This window comes from Otolemur garnettii, unplaced genomic scaffold, assembly GCF_000181295.1.
Source record: "Otolemur garnettii isolate 467f Iridium unplaced genomic scaffold, OtoGar3 scaffold00003, whole genome shotgun sequence".
Lineage (NCBI taxonomy): Eukaryota > Metazoa > Chordata > Mammalia > Primates > Galagidae > Otolemur > Otolemur garnettii.
The window spans coordinates 24,977,225-24,998,760 of NW_003852398.1; the positions used below are offsets into that span (position 1 = coordinate 24,977,225).

General features: G+C 48.5%; 1 protein-coding gene across 3 annotated transcripts in view; it reads left to right on the forward strand.

The window, feature by feature from the left end:
* The window catches only part of ANXA6 (annexin A6), a 57,486-nt gene that overhangs the window by 3,069 nt on the left and 32,881 nt on the right, over nt 1–21,536 (forward strand). For all 3 annotated transcript variants that reach the window (XM_003782029.3, XM_012808389.2, XM_023515453.1), the window contains exons 2-9: nt 6,709–6,752; nt 14,015–14,105; nt 14,811–14,905; nt 15,408–15,521; nt 17,072–17,162; nt 18,274–18,353; nt 20,143–20,199; nt 21,352–21,445. In XM_003782029.3, the coding sequence (XP_003782077.1) occupies nt 6,735–6,752; nt 14,015–14,105; nt 14,811–14,905; nt 15,408–15,521; nt 17,072–17,162; nt 18,274–18,353; nt 20,143–20,199; nt 21,352–21,445 (640 nt within the window). In that variant the 5' untranslated portion in view covers nt 6,709–6,734. The remainder of the gene's footprint in view (nt 1–6,708; nt 6,753–14,014; nt 14,106–14,810; nt 14,906–15,407; nt 15,522–17,071; nt 17,163–18,273; nt 18,354–20,142; nt 20,200–21,351; nt 21,446–21,536) is intronic.

Here is a 21,536-nt window from a genome sequence, read left to right on the forward strand (position 1 = left end):
GACACTACATTTTGCTGCTTCTCACAAAAGTGACCTGAGCTAGGATTCAAACCCAGGCCAGCTCACTTCCACTTCTGGGACAGACAGATGATCCTCTGGGGCCTTATTCAGCCTAGATCAGTGGCTCTGGGTCAGAAGAGGGAAAGACACTGCTCTCTAAGAAACCTGAGTGCCTTGAGCTGGGGGATGTGCCCAGGCACAGGGCCAGGGATAGCATTTACCCTGGTTTCAGAGATGAGGCTCCTGGAGGATGATAGAGCTGGGCTTGGGTGTCTGCCGGTGGGTTGAGAGGGAAAGGAAGGAAGGAAGAACCTAGATTTTATAAGCTTCCAAAGTGGAGTACAAACACCTTGGGACATACTGAAGATGATCTTCTGGGATATAGGAAGAAATTGTTAGACCTTCAATTATTTATATTTTTTGTCTTTTTTTTTTTTTTTTCCTGAGCAGAGTCTCACTCTGTTCTCCAGGCTAGAGTGCTATGGCATCAGCCTAGCTCACAGCAACCTCAAACTCCTAGGTTTAAGTGATCCTCCTGTCTCAGCCTCCCAAGTAGCTGGGACTATAGGTGCCTTGCTAATTTTTCTGTTGTTAGCAGAGATGGAATCTCACTCTTGCTCAGACTGGTCTCAAACTCCTGAGCTAAAGCAATCCTCCCACCTTGGCCTCCCAGACTGCAGTGTTAGAATTACAGAGGTGAGCCACTGTGCCCAGCCTAAAAAGTATATTCATGCAGGATATGGTTAAGGGGGAAAAAAAGTATATTTCTGTCTATCATGATAAATGCTCCGTGTTTCTCTTTTGTTATAGGTTTTATGTAAGGTAAGAAAAATTCGTAGAGTGCTATATTAGATCACCAGCTAAATGGGCGCAGGAGCCTCCTCTGTCTCATGTTTGATTATACCTCCAACTCCTCCCAGTGAGCCTAGTTTGCAGGAGCTAGTTAGTAAATATTTTTTGAACAGTGAGTCTCTGCTTAATAACTGATTTTTTTTTTAATTTTATGGCTTTAAACTAACCCTAACCTCTAGTTCCCCTCCTGGCCATAGAATAAGGAGTAAAGCACAGTTTGAAATCCACAAGGCTAGATGGTTCATTTATTGTGTGGTTTTTTTTCAATGAGGTCACTAAAGAAAGCAGGAAAGCCACTTTGTACATTTTAGCCAGCAATCCTTAAGATCCAAGCCCTATTATAGGGGGTGCAACAAAGAGGCATGTACAGTAATTTTTTTAAAAAGGATGGAATCATGATTCATATAATAATGAACATGTGCTCAAGATTTTATTTTACTCTGTAATCAATGACACACCAGGCAGATGTTATACCAGCTCCAAAGAATATCAGTAACACTTTTACATTGAAAGGAATTTTCAAGTAGAGGCAAAACTGGTTTTTCTACCTGCGAGAGTGGGAAATCAATTGGACCTTTACCAGGTAGGACAGAATGAGCATGTATTCGAATTACTTTGTGTTACTGTCAGTTATCTACAACTTACTGGCTATAAAATGGCTCAGTGAAAGACTAGAGTCCCAAGGCTGCAGGTCCCCCAGCACAGGTAGATGTTAGTATTTTGCTGTAATACCTTGGGGTCACATGTGGCCTTCTGTATCATTGACTGTGGCCTTTTGACTGACTCCAAATTTTCCAGAACACATCCTTTTAATAAAGGGATTTGTTCAGTGAAGTTTGGCTTCAGGGCCGCATTTGGGGATTTGGAGGGCCACATGTGGACTTGAAGCTACCTGTTCCCTACGTCTGGCCTGGAGGCTAGAAGCCTGCGTCTGATGGAGAAATCAATCATAAATTCACAATGGTTGACCAAACCCAGTCAGATGAGGGGGGTTTCAGAGCACTGTGGGGATTCAAAGGTGGGAGAAATCCCACCTGACTTCTTAGAAGAGGTGGCATTTGAATTCAGCAGAAAACAGTGGTTCTTAGCCTCTTTGGCTATGCCTTAGAATCACATAGGAACATTTTTAGAAATTACCAAAGCCCAGGACTCACCCCAAAACAGTTGAGTCAGAATCTCTGGGGGTTGACCTTATGCTTTGGTAATTTTGAAAAACTCCCCGGTTGTATTTATTAATGAAGCCAGAATTGAGAAGCACTAGATTCTAGAAGGCTAGATAAAAAGTGCAGGCATTTCTTGTTTAGCAGGGGAAAGGGTGAAGAAGAGGGAAGGGGGAGCAGAGATGTTAGGAAGGAAAACCAAGGGCCTGAAGGCTGAGCTAGCCAGGAAGCACTGAGGGCCACCATTGGACAAGGGAGTGACATGGCTCAAGTGTAGCACACAGGCACACCTCTGAGACAGAGGTCTGGGTGATTTTGTTATGCTCTTCCAGGTTATTTCTTGATTTTTCTTAAATCACCTTCTCCGTATGCCTGGTTTCACCCCCTTATACTCGACATCCCCCAGTAGAGGACTGTACTACTCCAAAGACCTTTTGAAACAGAAATACTCTTTCTTATTCTGGTGTTACTGTTCTTTCTTGCATGCTCCCAACTCATGTTCCATTGAATCCAGATTCTCAGCCTAAACCCCTAATATGTGTCTTAAATTTTACGTCTGTATAACAATCACCAACAGCAGAACAGAAAAGGACCAGATAAGAACATTTGGAAAGCTGTATTATTCTCATTTTGCATACCAGTAGTTTATCATACCCCCCTTTGGAGACCACTGTTCTAATGATGATGATTGTGGTAACAGAAATCACCATTTATTTATTAAACATTTAATTGTACCTGACCATGCCAAGTATTTTACCTGCCTTACATCATTGAATTTGCACAAAAACTTTATAAGATTATAATTTCAGAGATGAAGAAACTAAGGCAGAGAGAAATTATTTAAGTCACGCAAGGTCCTGTGCTAGGAATTTGCAGTGTTAAGACTTGAACGCCAGCTTGACCTCAAAACCTGGATTTATTACAACATCATGCTGCTTCCTTTGTAAATGTTTGGGCTTTTAATAAAAGCTACCATTTATTGAGCTTTTACTGTGTTCTGTGCACTATGCTAAGTACTTTTTTTATGTTATATCATTTATTTCTCAGTACCAGTAGGTATTTCTATTTGCATTTTTCAGGTATGAAAATTGAGATTCGGTTTAAGTAATTTACCTAAATGGCAAACAACTGAGGGACAAAGCCTTTGCCCTCACATGACTTAGACAAGATACTTACCCTGTCCAGCTCTCTCACTAGGCAGGGGTGAGCTGTTCTTCCTACAGTCAGCTGGGAGCTCTCAAAGGGGAAGGAAGGAAATGTGATTGATTACAGGCCCAAGGACTGAGGCCAGGGGTGTCTACAGCAGCACAGAGTCACCCTTACTTAGATGGGTTTCTGGAAGGATCGGTTGTGATTCACCCTCACTGAAACTCACCCAGGTCAGAAGGGATTCAGGGTTCCTGGGGGAGAGAGACACAGGTCTGGAAGGCCCATGTTTGCCAGTCGTGAATAGCTTTTCAGTCAAGAGAGTGCAAGTTGCATACTGGTGTGGAGACATGGGATGGAATCCTGTGGCTTGGGGGACTGGTAGTCTGCTGTGAAAATCCCTGGTTAAAATCTCTAAAAGCCTCTCACATCGCTCTGGATCTTCTCAAAGAAGGAGTGATGTATTGTCCCCATTTTACAGATGAAGAAACTAAGGCCCAGAGAGAGAACCTGGCTTGTCTGAGGTTATAGAGGGAATAAACTGGGAACCAGAATCTGAGTTTCGTTCTTTGGTGTCTTCCTGATGTCCCATCACAGCAATGGCCCCTGGCTGTGTGGGCTTCTTAAGACTGGGACCTACAAGGCAGAGATGCTGACTGCTGTCTGGGCCCTGGCAAGTCCATTTCTCTCCTTGAGGTGCCCTTCCCCCATCTAGAAAAAGAGAGGCTTGGAGTAGTGTTCGCTAGCAGCCACTCTAGGATTCTGAAACATTACATATAAGACACTCAGCCAGTTTAGGCGAGTATGGTCTGGGTTGCTCCAGAAGGGACCAGAGGCCCTCATTAAGATGCACCTGGGTAAATGGCACATCTATGATTAGATTTGGAACTTCCCTGAACCCTCAGAGGAGAGACTGCTGGTGGTAGCAGGCAGATCAGCCCTTCAAACTTCAATCTGAACACATAGTTCTGGAAGGATCTTGCTCTTTATGTACACATGAGGTGTGCACACACATAAGGCACACAGAAACTGCTCTCAGGGCTCAGACTATTTTCCCAAAGGCTTGGAAGTCCCTGCTTTGAGCTGTCTTCTCTTTGGAAAGGGGCTCTTGTCCAGATGGGCCTGGGCTGCAGCCAGCAGCAAAAGTTTCCAGTAAGGAGGCCAAAAGAAAATGCCTCAAGGCTGGAGGTGCAGGTGACAGGCCTCAGCCTTCGCTCCCATATGTCAAGTCACTTCCTGGCCCTCATGCAGTCCCTGTTTCTGCTAGCCTTGGGGGTTCCCTCTCCCCCTGTCCCCACTGTTCCTTAGGCCTGGGGAAACCCAGAGCTGGCCTCCAGCCTAATCTTGGGGTAGATGTGGGCTCCCTGCCCTAGGGACACACAACTGGGGGTGAGGGGGTGCTGTTCCCATTTCCTGGTGAGAGCTGCATATTGTGCTGAGGGGCCCCTGGTTGCCAGGGAAACAGCAGGGTTTCCTTGCGCTAAGCTGAGCTGGGCTTCTTTTGCAGGCAGATCTGTCTTCTGCCCTGCACTCCTAGCCCTATCATGTCTGTCCTCTGCTGACTGCAGTCTGGGGGATTTGCAATCAGGCAACAGGAAAACGTTGCAATCAGGCAACGGGCAATCGCTTCAAAGGCCCTATCCTCAACTTCCCAGCAGTACAGCAAATACCACCATCCACTGAGAACATACCTGGTGCCTGGCCTCTATGCTCTGTCCTTGATATAGTTTATGTTTCAACCCCCAACAGGCAAGAAAGTGAAAGCAACGGTTTTGCACTTGAAATAACTTTGAACTCAGAAATGAGCAATAAGCCCATGATCACATAGTTGATAAGTGATAAAATAAGCATTTGAATCCAGGTCCATCTGGCTTCAAAACCTATTTTGTGTCACTCTGACTCTGGTATCCCAAAGTGAGGGCAGACTATGGAGTGAGGTCAGGGGCTGGTTTCTCTAAGTTTGGGGGGAGTGGGGAATATATGGAGAACTAGAAAGCATAGAACTGGAATGTCTCCAAGGTTTCTACCTTTCTAGTTCTGTTCCCTGTGGGGTCTCACTAAGTAAGCCTGATTGAGTTGGTTATTTTTACTTTTTAAAAGCAATACATAGGCTCGGCACCTGTGGCTCAAGTGGCTAAGGTGCCAGCCACATACACCTAAGGTGGCAGGTTCGAATCCAGCCTGGGCCTGCCAAACAACAATGACAGCTGCAACCAAAAAATAGCCAGGCGTTGTGGTGGGTGCCTGTGGTCCCAGCTACTTGGGAGGCTGAGGCAGGAGACTCGCTTGAGCCCAGGAGTTGGAGGTTGCTGTGAGCTGTGATGCCACGGCACTCTACCAGGGGGACAGCTTGAGGCTCTGTCTCAAAAAAAAAAGCAATACATAGATAAAGTTAAAGAGATCAAATTATGCAGGCCTGCTTACAGTGGCAAGCACTCGGTCCTCTGTTCCTCCTCTCTTAATCCTAAGATTGCCTGACTGTCCTCTTCTGCCTTCCTGCTGAGCATGCTCATTAGCTCAGCTCCCACCACCTCCTCTTCTCCTTTCCAAGTCACTTACATCCTTTCTTCATTTATTTTTAGTAATGTACCCTGTTCCTTCACTGTTTCCTGACACCTCCACCTCATATGCCTTATCCATTTTCAATGAGATCGTGTGTCCTGTGTGTTCAAATCCCCCACAATGGCCTTGTCCCACCAGAGAAAAAGCTAGTCTTCACAGGGACCTCAGGCACTGGCCCCCTGACTGTATATCCTACCAGCCCCTGCCCCCACCTCCCTGCCACCACATAAGCCACTCTGGGCCCTAAGGTGGTTCCTCACTCCCACTGCCCACAGCTGCACTCATGAGACCCTCTGACCCTCTTCTTGGGACTTTACCCCTTATCACTCTCTGACTAAGCCTTTTATTTTCTCCTTAGTTCTTAGCCTAACTTATGCATTTGTTATCCTACTCTATTAGAGTGTAAGCTCCAGAAAAGCTTTGTTTTTAAAATCTCTTTCATACTTCTGTGTCCCCTATGCTTAGAACAGCTCCTGGCTCAGAGTAGATGCTGAATAAATGCTCACTGACTTGTACGGAAGCCATAGCCCTTCAGGGTACAGCAGGTGGTGGGGAGCCCCCTAAGTCTCAGCTGCAGACCTGTGAGTTTCCGAAGCCATTCTGTTGATTTGGGAAGAGGGCACAGGAAGTGCGGATAGTATGGATTCTGGCATCTGGAATTGTTGAATTCACGCTCTGTGACCTCAGATCACACATTGTAATACCCTGGCCTCAGTTTCCTCCTTTACACAAAAGAGGATCTGATGCCCGGAAGAATCTCAGGCACTGTTGGAACACACACCCTGCACAGCCTGGAGTCAGGCAGTCAGTGGGAGGTCAGAGGTCATGCCCACCCTCCCTCTCCACTCCAAGTGTGTGAATGTCTGGACACCAGCCAGTCTATCCATTGGCCTTGGAAAACAGAAACCACCAGGGTGAGGAAATCTGGGGAGGGAAACAGAGCCGAGCAGAGTGTGGGAATTCTCATGGATCTCTTTATTCTCCACAGTGGATTCTGCTGCAGAACCTGAGACCATGGCCAAACCAGCACAGGTAAGAGGACCCTTTTTCCCAAAGGATGTGCTCTACCTTCCCTGGAGCTGGGATACCCTAGAGTCACTAGATCCACAGCAGAGACCCCTGGTAACATCACCTTAAAGGAGCAAGAAAGGTTGTTAGGCTTTACTTGCTCCTGTTCCCAGTCATAGCTCTTCAGATACAGGATACCAGTGACAACACATAATATTCTAAGCAGAAAAGGATGAATATTGGCTCATGTAACTAAGAAGCCCAAGACTTCAGGTCTGGGTGGATCAGGGAGCCCAAGTGATAGTGTTGGGATTTGTATCTGTGATCTGGTGGCTTCATTCTTAGGACCTTCCTTGCCTTGACATGCAAGCCACCAGCAGCTCCAGGCTTCCATTCCACTGTCTTGGCCACGTACTGATTCCAGGGTATATCCCAGGTTTGGTTGTTATTGGTGGGGCCTGGGTAACCAGCCCTCTCTTGGACCCAGGAGGGAGAGGTGGGCCTACCTGAACTGCATGCCCAAGTGGTTCCCAGGAAGGGAGATGGATACTGGACAGGCACAAAAGTTATTGAGGATCCTCTTTGCTCTGGAGATGGAAATGTTTCCTGTCACACCAATTTGGGGTTAATTCTCCTAGCTTGGGTGACTCTAACCTCTATCTTTCATGCTGTCTGACTACTCTTCTGGAGACATCAGAGCTCTTACTCTTATGTGGCAAAGATTGGGTTCTGTCCGTGGTCAGAGCTAAGAGTAGCTCTGTCAGGGTGAGCCCGAGAGTGCTCCTTGTTGGCTGGCCTAAGAGAAGGAGGTGTGGTCAGTGCCAGGATAGGATCCAAAGGGGACAATAAAGCTGACGGACACCTGACTTGGCCCCTTTTGTGCCTACTGCAAACCCAGAACTATAGGCCACAGAAAGTAACACAGGGTCTGTGAGTCCTTACTTCCTTTGGCCCTCATTTTCCCCCTACAGGGTAGTTGAGTTCAATGACAATTAACTTCATGCCTGACTCCATGACTTGCCACCCAGTGAACCTGGGCCTAAAGGATCGTCACAGTTTTTGAGGAGCACAGTGTGTTGTAGGATGTAGGATAATAACCCTCAAAAATATCCGAGCTGTGGCCTCCACATCAGCCACTGAGGAGTGTGCTTTGCAAGTGGCCTTTCTGATCAGGAGGAGAGAGTGGTAGTGGTTATGGGTGAAAAGCCAAGGTGGAACTTCTACTGTTCCCCATTTTCTCACATGTGGTCATTCTAGAGCCACTTCCTGAAAGGCAATGGAATTTCAGGATTCTGGATGATCCAAGTGGACAGGTCAGGTCCCTGGGAGATCAGAGAGACCAGGACCTTAGGGTGCAGGCCTTTGGACTCCAGTGTTCTTGGGTCATGCCTGGCTGACCTGTGATTTCTTGTTGCCATGGACCAGGGGCCAGCAGATCTCCCCTAAGCAAGCTCTGGAGTGGCAGGGCTCTAGGAATATCTTTTCCTGTGGGGTGAACTGGCATCCCCTGTGCATAGTGCTCTGATGGGGGCATTAAAGGAGCTCTGAGGACATCAGAAGGGATGCCCCATCCTGGTTGAGGGGACAGGAAAAGCTGCCTACAGAGAGCCACTCAGGGAAAGAACAAGGGGACTGAGAATAGTGGGAATGGCTGGAACAGAAGGGTGGAGGGGAAAAGAGAGCACAGTGGGAGTCAGCAGTAAGAGTAATTTGGTATGCTTGGTGTGCAGTGGTTTGGGGGAGCAGAGGAGGTTGTAGGAGACAAAACTAGAGAAGTATGAGAAAGATCTCCCGTCCCTTGGGCTAAAGTTCATGGCTGTTGCTTCCAATTATTAGCTCATCATCTGGTGCCCACCCACCCCCAACACACACACACGCGCCCACACACGTGCACATGCGCACACACACAGTAGACTGTTCACGCTTCTCTGGCCCAGTCACTCCCAGCTCCTACTACTACAGTATTGTGCCATTCTCCCTATCTGTCCTTCCAGGAGATGGGAATGTGTGGCCCAAAGACTTAAAGAACTAGTGTGGTGTCATGGAGGGTGCTAGGAGACATGGCATAGTGGCCTCAGTTTCATAGCGGCATCTGGGCTTGAATGTGATGATGAACATAATGACACCTTAAGGACAGAGTAAGAGAGGCAGGTCTCCCGCCCAGGGCTCTGGGAGCTGTGGATGTGAGGCCTGGGTCAGATCTGGTCAAGGCAACTCTTAGCTGGAGTCCTGCCAGGCAGCCATCTCTCTGGGGGATGTCACTTCTGCTCCTGAGATGCAACTGGGACTCCTGCTCCAGAAGTGGCCTGGATGGGGCCCAGGCCCACAGAGCCCCAGGGCCCGGGCTGTTCACCAGCTGGCAGCAGGGCCTGCTGAATATTTCAGGGTGGAAAGTCCCTTCTCTGCTCTCCCTGCCCAGGTACTACAGCCAGGAACGTGTCTGCCAGAGGTAGGACAGGCAGTCAGGGTGAGGAGAAACCAGTGCAGAAACACAGGGGCACATAGAAAGGCAAAATGCACAAAGTTGCTGTGAGAATGATCAACAGTGGGAAAGCCAGGCCCGGATGACATGGGGGTCTGTGTCTGTCTCCACATGTGACCAGTGCAAAGCCTCCTACCCCTGCTTCTAGTGGCTGTGGTCCTGTGGGGTTCCAGGATAACTAATTGATTTTATTATCCTTGTGTAATAAAGACCAACCTTGCTCTTCGAGAGGCTTGTCTCCGAGGTCAAGCCCTGTGTATGTCATTAGACACCCTTTCCCCCACAGAGGATTACCTCATCTTCTGTCAGCTCCAGCCCCTTCCCAGACGCTGTCGCAACCACCCACACTATGCCCAGTGGAGGAGGGAGGGCCTGGAGGAGCAGCAGTAAGGAAGGGGCAGTCCACCTGCTCCAGTCCTTGGGACATGCTTCCATCTTCTCTTTGTGCCCTCCTGTCAGCGTACAGTCCCATGATCTTAGCAACTTTGGGCATCTGTCTGTGAGCTCTGAAGAGTCTCCACTCAGACTTGGTACCAGCACATCCCTATCCCAGCAGGCAAGTTAAAAAGTCTTCTAGATCCCACCTGAAACCTACTGCTAATCGATTACTTTTGATTTACATAAAAGGCAAGCTATCTGGTTCGACCTAGTAAAAAATGCCAAACACTGGGGGCAGGGTTATGCATAGGCAACTCTGTTGAGTAGGTAAGAAAAACAATGCCTCAGTGTGCCCAGGTCCTGACTTAGGTGGTATGCCCAGGATGACCACCAGGGCTAGAGCTGCCCTCACCAGGAGTGAGGAATTTATCTAATCCCTATCTGTCATGCTCCAGCCTCATCTCTGCCTTCCCCATCACAGTGGATGATCGCAGGAACTCTGGGCATCTGGCCTGAGCGCCGAAGGGTCTGGCCTGCTTTCCTGAGTCCTCACTTCTCTCCAGGCCCATGCCTTGCGTTTCCTCTGTGATGCTTCCTTCCTCATCACCTTTGTCCTCCCTCTCGCACCCCTTGGGGCCAGTTGTTACTCATCCTTTAGGACTTGCCTAGATGTCACCTCCAGGAAAACTTCTCTGATCTGCTCAGTTTATGTTCACATTCATTTATCCACCCATTTATGGAACAAATACTGAGTGAGTGCCTACTTGCTCAGGCCCCTACTAGATGTTCGAAATGCCTCAGTAAGCAAGACAGACATGGTCCTTGCTCTTACAGAACTTTCTAAAGGTAGTAGTATCTCTTTCTGGCTCCAGTGTTACCCTTGCCATAATACCTCCCAGACTATGGTATAGTTGAAATTTATCTCCCCTGCCGGACTGTGAATTCTTAGTGGTCCCTGGTCGTAGCACTGAGTAAATATTGCTTGCTTGGTTGATTGAATGAATGAATGAAGGGTGCTTGTAGCTGCCCTGGAAGTATGATTTTCTAAGTGTGAGAAGCACTTAGGATCCCATGGTTTAGACAGCATGCTGCCTCTTTACCGCCTTAAAAACAGGGTCAGAATGGCACAGAGATGAAAGGGGCCTACCTGATAAGAGCTAGTCCCAACAGAGGAGGTGAAGGGTGCAGTGAGGTAACTCTGGTGCTTCAGTATTCAAGAAGAGGGACAGGCAGATGGCAGGTGGACATCATTGGCCAGGGAAGAAGCCCTGAGCCATGTGTGATGGTTGTCCCTACTCATCTCCACCCCACCAAGATGGTCTGCTAGAAGGAACCTCGGATTCCCTTCCCAGCTGGGCTCCTGACTTGCTGTGTAGTTGTTTTTGTTTTGTTTTTCTTTTTTAGGGGGATGACTGGCCTCTGGGCAACACGTGCAACCCCGGGGAGCACCTCTTTGGTTTTGTTTTTCTTGAGACAGGGTCTTACTCTGTTGGCCAGGCTGGAGTGCAGGCAGTACCATCAACATAGCTTAGTGCAACCTCAAATTCCAGGGCTCAAGTGATCCTCCTGCCTCAGCCTCCCCAGTCACTGGTATTAACAGGCACCCGCCACCACTCCCAGCTAGTTTTTCTATTTTTAGTAGAGACAGAGTCTCCCTCTTGCTCAGGCTGGTCTCAAACTCCTATGCTCAAGCATTCTACCTGCCTCAGCCTCCCAGAATGCTAGGATTATAGGTGTGAGCCACTGAGCCTGACCTGCTCTGTGATCTTGACATGTCACCAGCCCTCTCTGTTTTGGGTCTTCTGGGAATTACAGGTGGTAATACTAAACCCAGCCTTCCTCACAGGGGTATCCAACCTACAGCCCTTAGATAGTCTGCTGATTTTGTGAGGACTGTTTTGCTCATCTGTGTTGTGGGATATCACAAAAAGTATGCATGGACCTATTTTTGGTAGTCAGCTTTCATTAGCATTTGTGTATTTAATGTGTGGCCCAAGACAACTAACTCATCTTCTTCCAATGTGTGGCAGAGGAAAAACAAGTTCGGATGCTCCCGCTCATTTAGTTATCGGCATATGCTTCTCAAGGTACAGTGCCTCCATTATCCCAGGTGAATAAGGTGATGCCCTACAACTGGAGGAGTGGATTGGAGACTAGTGCTGGTTAGGACAGGTTGGCTCAGACAGGTGGAGAGAAAAGCAGTTGTGGGGCCTGGCCACAGGCTAGCCTGCCAAGGCCCAGGCAGACACTGGAGGACCTGCCCCTAGTGGCATCTTTCACGGCTTATTATTTCCGTGCTGGGCCCAGGAGGCCCAGCACTGGGGATAGCACTGTTAGGATTTCCGGGCCAGAAGGGCTCCCTCCACAGCCTTCCCCTTCAGTGTCCTCCATCCTGGGGCCTGGACCGTCACTGGTGTCTTCATTCATTCATGCAGCCCAGTCCCTTCAGCTTCTGTGCCAAGCCTGTGTAGCTCTGGGGCTCTGTAGTTCTTCTTAGGGAGAGTTACTTGTCTCTTTCATGCCATCATCCCTGTCCACCGTGGAGTCAAGAACTGAGGAAGCACTGAACTGAGGGGTCTTCAAGGACCCTTGCAAAGCACTGTTTCTGAGCCTCTTTGCCCTCTTATTTTTCCATCCATCCCAGAAGAGAGTCTTTATCTGCACTAGTTTTTTGATATTGTTGCACTAAGTATGTCCAGGGAGAAAGACTAAAGGGTTTGGAAGTGAAATACCTGAAGGACATCAGTTGTTCTGTCTTGTTCATTTATTCATGGGATAGATACTTGAGTCCTTCCTTTGGTTAGGCTCTGTGCAGCGTCCAGGGTATGTCTGTACGTGCACTCAAGGGCTCTGGATCCACTGCCTACCTAGGGATTTCTTGAGCTCCAGACCCTGAAGTCTAAAGGAAGGCCGAGGGGAGCTCTGCCAGCAGAACCCCATCCTGTGCTCACTTAGCTCCTTGCAAGACACCCTGGTCTAGGTACTTGGCATGTGTTACTCTCCTTCTCTGCCCAGAGGTGTGATCAGGTTGCAGGGAATTCATGGGTAGTGGGAAGAGGGCTGGATCCCTTTCTGGTCACCGCCCTATCAGAGCTTTAAATAGCAACTCCACGCCCACGCATGCATACCTCAGAGGAACCAGCCTCTGCAGACATAATCCAAAGAGCATTCAGATGCCTGACCAGGGTCCTGTAGTATAGGCACTTGGGGGCGCAGGAGATAGACAAGGGCTCACTCTGCCTGTCCACTTCTCCTTCAAGACAGCTGATGTGAGCCACCCCCAACTCCTTCCTGTATGACCCCTTTCCTGGTTTCCCCCTAGTTGAAATCAGCTATCACTATTTTCTCATATTATCTTGCTTTTTAGCAAGTCTTAGAGTGTTTATTACAAGCTTTATGGTAATTAGGATATTTATTACAAGGTCTATGGTAATGTGTGTGTGTATCTGTTCCTTTCTCTCTGCCACTGGGCCAAGAGGTCATGAAACACAGACATCTGGTCTCCTTTCTCCCCAAATCTTTACTCCTTGGCATCAGGCCTGGCACAGGTAAAATGCCTTGCCACTGTGCTGTGTGCTCGGTGACAGGCTCTGGCAGACTCAGCTCCACCAGCTCTCGGCTGCTATCCCAGACCCCATACTTCTCAGTCCTGCATGGCTGACTCATATCTGACTTCCCTGTGAACCAGCCCCATTGTGCATTCAGGTTCAGGTTCATTGTCTAAGATCCCCGGGCTCTCTGCTCCCTCTTTCCTTCCTACAAGGTCCAGGCCAGCTTGTCCTCAGATACCGGTTCACAATTCAGTTTACTGGGCTGAGAGGGGCAGCATCTCTTCTTGGCATTGAACCAAGGGTGGCTATTGGCACCTCTGGCTCAAGACCCCACTGTCAGTAGCTGGCAGAGGCAGGGTTTCTGGATCTAGAGAGCAGAGGGGAACAAGGAGAGGTCTAGGAAAGTGGTTTTCCTTCTTTAAGCTTGACTTCTTCATCTCATGATGGAGATAATCTTAAGTGCTTCTGCAAATTGCTAAACTAATCACATTAATGAAGGTGAAAGGGTTTTGTAAACTGTAAAGTGCTGTAAAAATATGAGGGACTCTGGTTACCCCTGTAGGGATCATTTCCCTCCCCCACACTCAGCAAGTATTTTTTTACCCTCTCCTGGGCCCCTTGGAAGGTGGTTCAGGGCTGTGGGCCTTGGCCAAGCCACCCTTCCTTGGGGATATGGCACTGTCACTTGGGCAGGTTGCAGCAGATGGTGTGGAGAATCATCTGTGCCCCTATGCAGGGTTTATGTAGTCAGCACTCGATTGTGCAAGAGGAGGGAGCTCAGCTTGAACCAGAGTAGATGTCTAACCTGAGGTTGGGGATGGGAGCTGGGTCTAAGTCCAGGGTCAGCAGCGCACTCACTGCTTTCCTCTCCACAGGGTGCCAAGTACCGGGGTTCCATTCATGACTTCCCAAACTTTGACCCCAGCCAGGATGCTGAGGCTCTGTACACTGCCATGAAGGGCTTAGGTGAGTGCCAGGCCTCTGAGAGAAGGGCCTGCAGAAAGGGGAGGTTGGGGTCATTCTCCAAATATGGACATAGCCCAGATCCCTTATGGTGGTGGGGCCAGGGTGAGATGGTAAGGTATACTCATTCGTTTTTCGAGCTCCTTTTAAAATTATTTTTCATAATTTTATAATAAAATATTTCAGACCAACAAAAAGTTACAAAGAATAGTAGAAGCTTCACCCATAGACCTACCACCCAACTTGAGAAATAGTGCTTCATCAGCATAGTTGGAGTTTCCTTGGTAGGTCTATCTCCTGGTAATATTTCCTCCTGGTGACCACTGCTCTGACTTTGGTGCTTATGTTCTCTCTGTCCTGTGGCTGAGAGAACCCTGTACTGGGTGTTAGGATACTTGGATTTCCTAAGCCAGGCTCATCCTGAGACCTTGGTGGAGTCCTTGCCCTGCTCAGAGCCTCAGTTTCCTTACTTGTGCAGTGAAGAGCTGAATTGAAGGCCCTCCAAACTCAATAGCATATGTACTCTGATCCCTCTCAGTGGCAGCTTAGTTGATCCCCACAAACCCCCCACCTCGACTCCAGCACCTGTGAGCAGAAGGCTTATGCTGAGCACTGCAGGAGCTAGGGCTATGTCCGGGGAAGGAAGCATCCCTGGTGGGCTTCCTGGAGGCGGGCTGGATGGGGTGACAGATTCCCTCCCTCAACCAGGCAGTGACAAGGAGGCCATACTGGAGCTGATCACCTCCCGGAGCAACAGTCAGAGGCAGGAGATCTGCCAGAACTACAAGTCCCTCTATGGCAAGGTAACCATGTGACTGAAGGCAGATGGGGTGGGGGCTGGGAACGATCTCACTCATCTGTGCTCATTCAGGTTCTTTCCTGCATCTGGCACTCCAGGTCAGCCTCTGTGCTTCAACCTCATTTACATCTAGAGTACCTGCTGTATACTGGGCTCATGCTAGGTGCTAGGGCTGCATAGGTGAATAAGACCCATGAGGTGTCAGCTTTGTGGAATCCCAGACAGTGGGAAAGACATGCAGTAAACATAGGAGCAGGCGGTGATAGGAAAGGGGCACAGCACTGTGGGTCCAACCTGCACATCCGTTTGCTAGCTGCATAAGTTTGGGCAAGTTACCTGATGTCTTTGAGCCTATTTCTGAGGATTGGTGATAGTACATACCTCTAAGCATGATGATTCCATGAGACTACTTAGCCCAGAGCCTGCCAGAGTAGTGCTCATTAAATATAATTCTTATTATAATAGCTTCCCCTTCCTCTTCTATCTCTTCTCTTCCCTCCCCCCAGGACCTCATTGCTGACTTGAAGTATGAGCTGATGGGGAAGTTTGAACGGCTGATTGTGGGCCTAATGCGACCACTTGCCTATTTTGATGCCAAGGAGATTAAAGATGCCATCTCAGTAAGAAGCATGGGTGTGTGTGTGTGTGTGTTGCAGTGGGAGCATGGTTAATGGAAAGATTCCAGGCTCTTTAGCAACCGTCTGGTGAGCCCAAGAACCACCCAGCAGATGTGTCCTGCTTCAAGAGGCAGCTTGCCAAAACCCTGTCCCAGAGGGGCATTGTAACCTCCTCCCAACAGACAGATGTGGACAGATGTCAGTGTGATGCAGAGCACATGAACGGGGCCCTTGGCCCAGACCCCGATACCAGGAGTTTATGGTCCTGAAGAAGCAGATTATAGAGACATGGAGACAAATTGTGTCCAATGCACCACAGGCTAAGGGCACACTGGTCAGCATGCTAGACTCTCAGCCTGGGGTGGCTTGAGAGAGAGAGAGACTTAAAAGATGAGAAGATAGGTTGAGCCCCAAAACAAAGATAAGATTTAGTGGACAGGAGTGTCAGTGTCATTACTGGCTGGGAAAGGGGTGGGAGAAGTTGTAGAGGTCCGTTCAGGGTATGAGGAGCATCTCAATCTGGCTGAGCTAGAGGGCTGCTTCTAGTAAAAGGGAGAGATAAAAAGCACTTAAGTGTGTCTGGAACTTTATAAAGTACTATAATCTTTCCCTCTGATGAGCTATTAAGCATGAATTTATTTCATAAACTGTGAGAGATTATTAGTATCTCAATCTCCCTGTGAATTTACTAGAGCAACTAACATCATCTCCATTTCGTAGATGGGAAAACTGAGGCACCACAAGGTAGTTTCGTGGCTGGGTGTGATGGCTTACGTCTATAATCTCAGCACTCTGAGAGGCCGAGGCGGGTGGATTGCTTGAGCTTAGGAGTTCAAGACCAGCTTGAGCAAAAGCGAGACCCCGTCTCAACTAAAAACAAGGGAAAAAAACTAGCTAGATATAGTGGTAGGTGCCTATAGTCCTAGCTACTTGAGAGGCTGAGGCAAGAGGATTGCTCAAGCCCAAGAGTTTCAGGTTGCTGTGAGCTATGATTCCATAGCACTCTATCCAGGGTGACAGGCTAAGACTCTGTCTCAAAACAAAGTTCCATAGTCAGAAGTCACAAGGCAAGCTGCTGGCATAGGCAGGACTAGAAGCTATGCCTTGACTCAGCGCTTGTGGCTCAAGTGGCTAAGGTGCCAGCCACATACACCTAAGGTGGCGAGTTTGAATCTAGCCCAGGCCCACCAAACAGCAATGATGGCTGCAACCAAAAAATAGCCAGGTGTTGTGGTGGGTGCCTGTAGTCCCAGCTACTTGGGAGGCAGAGGCAGGAGACTCGCTTGAGCCCAGGAGTTGGAGGTTGCTGTGAGCTGTGATGCCACAGCACTCTACCCAGGGTGACAGTTTGAGGCTCTGTCTCAAAAAAAAAAAAGAAGCAGCTATGCCTTGTGAGTTTTAGGGTAGCAGGTCCTGCTCAGAACCTAAGAACTGTGGTAACAGCCCCCTGAGTGCTGGAGGTTTCATAGCTCTGGACACTCCAGGATCCCGACCTGTGGCTGGTGGCCTTCCTTCCCAGCCCTCGACTCAGCACACTCTTTCTCTTCTCCCAGGGCATTGGCACAGATGAGAAATGCCTCATTGAGATCTTGGCTTCCCGGACCAATGAGCAGATTCACCAGCTGGTAGCAGCATACAAAGATGGTGAGATGGACAGGAGGGGCCACTCAAGATCTTCAGATACAAAATGAGGATGATGGCAGGGATGGGGACACTAAGATTCTATCTCTCTACCTTCTTTCCTCTTTCTATGCAATAAGTACCTGCTCTGTGTTGGGGGTGTGCTAGCTTCTTAGGATAAGATGGTAGCTAAAATCAACAGAGTCCCTGCCTTCTAGAACTTCAGACCCATGAGTTCATGAGGGAGACAGAACAAACAGTATCCATTGCAGCTAAGTGTTATGAAGGAAACAAGATATGAATCAGACTTTCATGAGGGAGGACGACTTCTGACTGTAGTCAGGGAAAAACTATCTTGGGAGGAAACCAGGAAACAAATGTACAAAGAATGAAGAGAAGGAGGCCAAGACAAGAGGATCCCTTAAGCCCAAGAGTTTGAGGTCGCTGTGAGCTCTGATGCCATAGCACTCTAGCCAGAGCAACTGAGTGAGTTTGTCTCAGGAAAAAAAAAACATTGCCTTAAAAAAGAAAAAAATCCAACTCTGTAGTCCCAGCTACTTGGGAGGCTGAGGCAGAAGGAGCATTTGAGCCCAAGACTTTTGAGGTTGCTGTGAGCTATGGCACTCTACCAGAGCAAAAGAAGAAGAAATCTGAACAAAACAAAGCAATAGAAAAAAAGAAGAAGAAGAAGAGTAAAGAGAAGATTCTTCCATCTTCCAGGATGGGGAAAGGCAAAACCAAAGGCACAGAAGCAAAAGTGAGGCTGGCAGCCAGTCTGAGATTAGACAGGTAGAGTCTGGGCCTTGTAGGCCAAGAGAGAGATGGTGAGTATTACCGTCAAATATGGGCTTTAAGTTGGAAAGCTGTAGTCACTACCCAGAGAGGAGACGGTGCTGGCTGCAATAGGATGGTACAGGTTGGGGTAGTTAGAGAGAAGTGGACAGATTCCATTTCATCATGTCACGATCAGCACTGAAAACTGAAAATGCACCATGGTTTTTGCCATAGCAGTCATATAGGCTGGGTTTGGGAATCTGTGACAAATATCTGATCATTTTGGGTACAGCAGGGTCCTTTATTCTGGATCCAGGAGGTCTCTGGGGGATGAGACTAGAGCTTGTCTTCCTTCCTGCAGCCTATGAGCGGGACCTGGAGTCTGACGTCATTGGTGACACCTCTGGGCACTTCCAGAAGATGCTTGTGGTCCTGCTGCAGGTTGGTCCCTTGCTTGCTTTGTCCTCTGGCGCTTGAGATGGTTTCCATCTGGCTCATCTGGTATAGAGTCTGAGTGGCATCCTGGTCAGTTTCTCCTGGTTGGCACAGGCAGGTGTTTTCGTGGGATGTGCCCGTCCCTTTGGCACATGCTCCTCACTTGTGCCCAAGAGTGTCTTCTCTCAGGAGCTCCTTCCTCTCTCCACACTTAGCTCTTCCTCCTCCTCTCGGGGCCACCCCTGCCACTGTTTCTGGAGCCATGGCTCGTACCGAGGACACCAGCAGGGCCGTGGCATTGGGGGGCTGCCTATTTTGCATCTCCATGTCCAAGCCCTGCTGCTTCCTCCCAGCCCGCCCAAGGAGTGTGTCAGGAGGGCTCTATGAAGAGGCTGCAGGCTGGTGTCCATGCCTGAGTTCATTCAGCCAAGATAGATTTTTGTCCTTTGTCTTCCTATATAATGTGTTTAACAAAGAAAGAAAAACAACTTTGAGTTAGTTGCTAACATTTAAAAATCATGAAACTTTGCTCAAAAACCGTATTTCTGGATTCTTTTGATGTAGTGAAAGTTCGGGCAACAGCAGGCCTGCATTCTACATGAACATGAGCAGGGGATGGAGCACACGTCCCCTTGCCCACTTCACCACACACTTTATCTGCTGGCCCTGTGGGATTCTCTGTGACCACAGCTGCTGGGGTCTCTCAAGCCCAGCTCCAAGGACCAAAACCTTTATGAAGTCTCATATGTAAATTAAGCTACCACTTTGTTTCCTCTGTCCCCCATTTCCTATTTTATACCAGTTTCTCCCGATTCTCCTCCTCTCATTGCCATAACAATCCACATCCCATATTAACCAGCTGGGGAATTATCAGGAGAAACATTAGCAGTGGGAAAGTGTGACCTTGGCCCAATTTTCAAAGCTGCTTGTTCTGGAGAAGAGAGCTGTATCTGGGAAGGTATGGATATGCCAGGAAGAGGGATGTTGTCTCCCTAACATCTAACAGTGAGTAGGAGCGTGACACAGACTGTTGACATGCCAGCTCTGCCTGACAGCTCCTGAGAGAACAGAAGAGTTGCAGTCCTGAAATGCACAATCCAGGAGAAAGAGGGGTGGAACATAGGCCTCGCCAGGCCTGCTGCAGACCCCTCTTCACATAAGCAAGGAGCCTGGCGTGGCTTGCCCCTGTCCCTTTTGAGTATCTTCCTATTTTTAAACCTTCCTTATCAGATGGGCTTATCATAGTGCTTGAGCAGAACAAAAGAAGGACCAGTAGGAGTTGGTGCCTTTGCAGGTGTGAGCTCAGATCTGGGGGTCCAAGTCCCAAATCCTGATGGGTGAACTGTTTGGGTTAAGTAGGGGAATGCCTAATGGAATGCAAACATGAAGACCCTGTTACCTCTGTGGAATCATTGTTGGGGGGTGTAGTGGGCCATGCCATGACCTGTGGCAAGAGCTGTCCACATACCGAAACTCTGTCCCTATTCTCAGAGGTGTCCTCAGTACAAGGATCTTACTTTTTTATCGGGACAGGGACACCTGGAAGGACTCCGATTATTCCTGGCACCCCTTGTGTGGTCCCAGCCTCAAGGATGAAGGGAGAGGCTGGCAAGAGCGACTCTGATTCCCCAAAAAATAGGTGCTGTGATCTTGATCCAGGGGCATTCACTGCTCCTAGACACCCCTGGGCTGCCAGGGTCTTCTCAGCCTTCCCTATTTCCACCCCAGCATCCATCCATGCCTTCCTCCAAACCCTGAGGTATTTGAAACACATATCCCTTGTCTTTCTGCCCAGGGAACCAGGGAGGAGGACGATGTAGTGAGCGAGGACCTGGTACAACAGGATGTCCAGGTAAATAAAGAAGTCCCCAATGAGGAAGTGGACAAAGGAGCCTTGAGAGATGGGAGGGGCAGGGCCTGGGAAGGGCTGGCGGTAACGTCATTTACATCAAAGACTACCAGTAACCCAGTCATAGCCATCATTTATACAGCACTTTGTTGAAGAAAGGATTTAAGTTGTCTTTCAAAGGTACGTTACATGTGTAAGTTGGTGAGATGTGTTTTGGAGCTTTCATTATTTACTCATTCAGTTATTTCATATTTATTGAATTAAAACACCTACTATGTGCTAGACAAGCTCCCAAGTGTTGAGGACTTACTGCCAAACAAAGGTGGGCAGTACTGGAGTCAGGCATATATTAATCACACAAATACTTGTGTCCATACACCACACAATCCAGATGTTTTGAGCACCCACTGTGTACCAGTAACACTACAGGGGCAGATACAGAGCAGGCTAAGACATAGTCTCTGTCCTTTGGAAACCATGCAGTGGTGAGTAAACAGACGTGTGAAGAAGTTATAATACAAAGATAGTAGATCAAAGAGGCAGAAAGCTATAGGAGCCTAAAAAAGGGAGAGAAGGAGGGAAAGATCACCCTTCCAGGTGGGCATCAGGAAGTGCTTTGAGCAAAAAATGGACACTCAGCCTGGGCCTTGAGAGTGGGGTAGGAGTGTCTCCAGAAAGAACAGAAGAAGGTGTGCAGGTACCTCCATGTGCTGCAAAACCGTTCCGGTCAGAACAGACTGCATCTCCGAAGGCACTCCTCAGTCCCGTAAGATTATGATCTAGGCCTTTTCCCTGTTCCGATGTGTTTAGATACACAAATACGTCCCACTTTGTCACAGTTGCCCTCAGTATTCAGTACAGTAACATGTTTGTAACCAGAAGCAGTAGGCTACACCTGTAGCCTCAGTGTGCAGTACTGTACCATCTAGGTGTGTGTTTAAGTGTACCCTGTGAAGACAGTGCTGAGATCGCCTCAAGGCACCTTTCTTAGAACTCCTCCCCCTTGTTAGGTGAGGCATGACAGTATATACAAAGGTCCTGAGGGTACCAACTACTGGTATGTTCAGGGATCAGGTAGCACTTGACTGGCTTGGCCAGCATGTTGCATGTCCTGAAATTTCCTCTTTTGCTTAGTTCCACCTCTTCCCCCTTTAGGACCTGTATGAGGCAGGGGAACTGAAATGGGGAACAGATGAAGCCCAGTTCATTTACATCTTGGGAAATCGCAGCAAGCAGCATCTTCGGTTGGGTAAGCTCAGAAGAAGACCTACAGCTGCCACCTCAGGGTTATGACAAGAATTCCTTTCTGGCTCGGCGCCTATAGCTCAACTGGCTAAGGC